Source organism: Paramisgurnus dabryanus, chromosome 1 (assembly GCF_030506205.2).
Source record: "Paramisgurnus dabryanus chromosome 1, PD_genome_1.1, whole genome shotgun sequence".
Lineage (NCBI taxonomy): Eukaryota > Metazoa > Chordata > Actinopteri > Cypriniformes > Cobitidae > Paramisgurnus > Paramisgurnus dabryanus.
In genome coordinates, this window is record NC_133337.1 from 50,068,943 (window position 1) to 50,071,964 (window position 3,022).

Consider the following 3,022-nt stretch of genomic DNA (forward strand, 5'->3'; position numbering starts at 1 on the left):
GAGAGAGAGAGAGAGAGAGAGAGAGAGAGAGAGAGAGAGAGAATTTTGACTCTACTTAATTTATTATTTATTTATTATTTTTTTAGAGAGAGAGAAAGTACTGTGGGTATGAGGATATAAATTAGTGTGTATACGTTTAAAATAGTGTGTGTGTAACTGAAATGTTTACTTTTGCTATATACCTTTATATAATCTTCGTCTAATAATAAGTACCAAATATTTAAATGGATTTTTAAGTCATTAAAATATTTATTTAAATATAATTTATTTATAAATTAATCACTCAATCAATAGTTATCTTAATATAAGCTATCAAAACCAGATATTATTAAAGTACTTCTTATTATAAACCGAACAAGGATTAGATGAATGACATTATTAAGCAACTGCAAAAACAATCGAGTCATCTTAGTTTTTCTCAAATCTAATTCTGACTAAACAATTAATGGGTAGATATTGCCATCTAGTGGTAGTATGTATACATACGTCCAAAATATACTATTGTTACAACTACACAATTTTGTCAGAAATTAAAAAATATTTGATTACGTAATTTTTCGTGCACAAGTTCATACTCAGCTACACACGCTACAGTACAAAACCGCTAATATCTGGCATAGCATCCTTGTAAAAACTACAACTACCAGCTGTGATAGACGTCATCACTTCGCGCCGTGAGCAGCAAGCATGGCTGGAATGGCAACTGTACCAAACGGATCATTATCCAAACTGCAGTCTTTGAATGGCATATTTGCCATTTATAAGAAACAGGGCCCCACATCGGCAGATGTGCTAAATTCACTGAAGAAGACGCTTTTAAAAGGTAAACGAGTCTTTATTACTGTATAAAGCATTATTGAACTCTTCTTTGCGGTTGGACCAGATACGTCTTTCAGCAGCAAATCTGGATTAATATGTAACTTTAGCGGATCACTGCAGATCTCTGCCATGGGCTCATCCCCGGATGTTAAAAAAATAGTCACGCCCTGCCTCCTTATGGCAAAACTAAATCGTGATTTTGGGTCAGTAAGGGTTTTATTCTTTACTATGTTTGTTCCTACTCAGAGGCTGGTGTTGTAAATCCAAACCCTCGTAAAAGGAAGAAACAACCTCTTAAAATTGGCCATGGGGGCACTCTGGATAGTAATGCATCTGGTGTACTTGGTAAATGTCTTTCTTCAATGTTATATAATCATTTGTTTAAGAGTTGGTTAAGATAACCAATAGAAAGGCTAAGTGTTGAGCAAAATGCATATCTGTTTTTACAGTGGTTGGCATTGGTGAAGGAACGAAGATGCTCACCACAATGCTTGCAGGATCAAAGGTCAGCGTTTCCTGGGTACCTTTTTCTCCATTTGTCATTTCCTTTTATATTAGTGTAACGTTAAATTCTTTGGTATTTTGTACAGAAATATACCGCTGTTGGAGAATTAGGCAAAGCAACCGATACTCTTGACGCCACAGGAAATGTCATCGAGGAGAAGAATTATGGTAAGAAACATAATGTTTTGGGGATGCACTTGTGATTAACATTTACACATTGTCCAGATGCTTTTATCCAATGCTACCTAAAGTGATTCAAGCTATAGACTTCATCAGTGTGTTTTTTCCTGGGACTTTTTGCACTGCTAATTCATACCAGTTATGGAAAAGATGTCGCACATAGGCCTTTGCATTATGTTTAACGCCTGAAACTTTTTTTTTCAGATCACATCACAAAAGAGGCTTTGGAAGAGAAGTTTAAGCAGTTTACGGGGGAAATTATGCAGGTTCCACCTTTGTGAGTATGACAGTTTCATCTGATATACAGTATAACATACTCCTAACAAACATGTCCATAAGCATTTCTCAAAGTTATAAAGATTCTTGATATTTACATTTAAAGATACTCAGCCCTGAAAAAGGATGGCAAACGCATGTCTGTTCTGCTAAAGCAAGGTCAGGAGGTCGAGGCTAAACCTGCACGTCCGGTGACCGTCTACAATCTCACTTTACAAGACTTCAGCCCGCCACTTTTCACAATAGGTTACTCATTTATATAGTATATGTGTACTGCATCAACGTAGTGTATTGTACAGTATGTCCTACTGAAAATCTTTTGATCATTAAATTTTTTTTACTTCGTACATTCACAGATGTTGAATGTGGAGGAGGGTTTTATGTCAGAAGTCTGGTCGATGAGCTTGGAAAAGGTAGAAATTTAAAAAGGTTATGTATAGTAGCTTGTTTATTAACATACCATGTGTCATCTATAACACCACTCTTCCATTGCAGCACTGTCATCTTGTGCACACGTAAAGGAGCTGACCAGAACCAAGCAAGGTCAGTTCACCTTGGAGGAGCATGCATTGAAGGAGGATCGCTGGACGTTGACAGACATCTCTCAAGCTTTGCAGCCCTGCCCAAAGCCACCAGGGAAACAGAAGAACGAAAGCAAGAAATCAAAAGATAAACACCCACCACCTAAGGTTGATGATGGAGATCAAAATAGTGAATAAAGGTGTTTATATGTGCTGTGGGACAAACTACATTCTCAGTGAGAGAATTGTAGGAAATTGCCTGCTTGGTCCGTTTTGATTTGATCTACCCTCTGTTCTGTACCAAACCTGTGCATCCCTCTGCATGCCCATATATGGTACTTGTCAGGATTGGACAGGTGGTGGCAGTGTTTTAAGTTTGTGGATTTGGTGCAGTTCTTATTAGAGAGAGAGAAATATTCAGTTTCAAGGTCACTGAAGTTTCTAAAGCATTATTGTTTCATTAAAATAATGACTTGGTTGTAGTCCCTGTGGTGCCAGGGGACATAATTATTATTTTTCTTGTAACAGATTGTGGTTAAACCGCACAGTTTTTTTGGTGACAAAACACCAGTTAGCACTGCTATATAATTATTTAATTATATAAGACCAAATGTTTTGTAGTTAAATCAGTTGGCTTTTTATTTTTTTATTTTTACAGATACATTTGGAAAAATGCTGTTTTGGTTTGCTAATAAAAATCAGTGCAATTTGTTTGCATTTTA

The 3,022-nt window shown here is 36.4% G+C and overlaps 1 protein-coding gene across 1 annotated transcript; it reads left to right on the top strand.

Moving 5' to 3' along the window:
- Positions 1-655: 655 nt before the first annotated feature.
- Positions 656-3,022, top strand: trub1 (TruB pseudouridine (psi) synthase family member 1). Its single transcript, XM_065262529.2, has 8 exons — positions 656-823; positions 1,066-1,164; positions 1,269-1,324; positions 1,410-1,491; positions 1,708-1,780; positions 1,886-2,025; positions 2,136-2,192; positions 2,275-3,022. Exons 1-8 carry the CDS (start codon positions 688-690, stop codon positions 2,496-2,498), a joined length of 867 nt encoding a protein of 288 aa, XP_065118601.2. The 5' UTR covers positions 656-687; the 3' UTR covers positions 2,499-3,022.

Bases quoted from the DNA above. Each gene is read 5' to 3' on its own strand.
- trub1 (XM_065262529.2), top strand. From the start codon at position 688: ATGGCTGGAATGGCAACTGTACCAAACGGATCATTATCCAAACTGCAG. The intron at 1,165-1,268 runs GTAAATGTCTTT...CTGTTTTTACAG, and splicing joins TAATGCATCTGGTGTACTTG to TGGTTGGCATTGGTGAAGGA. The intron at 2,193-2,274 runs GTAGAAATTTAA...CTTCCATTGCAG, and splicing joins GGTCGATGAGCTTGGAAAAG to CACTGTCATCTTGTGCACAC.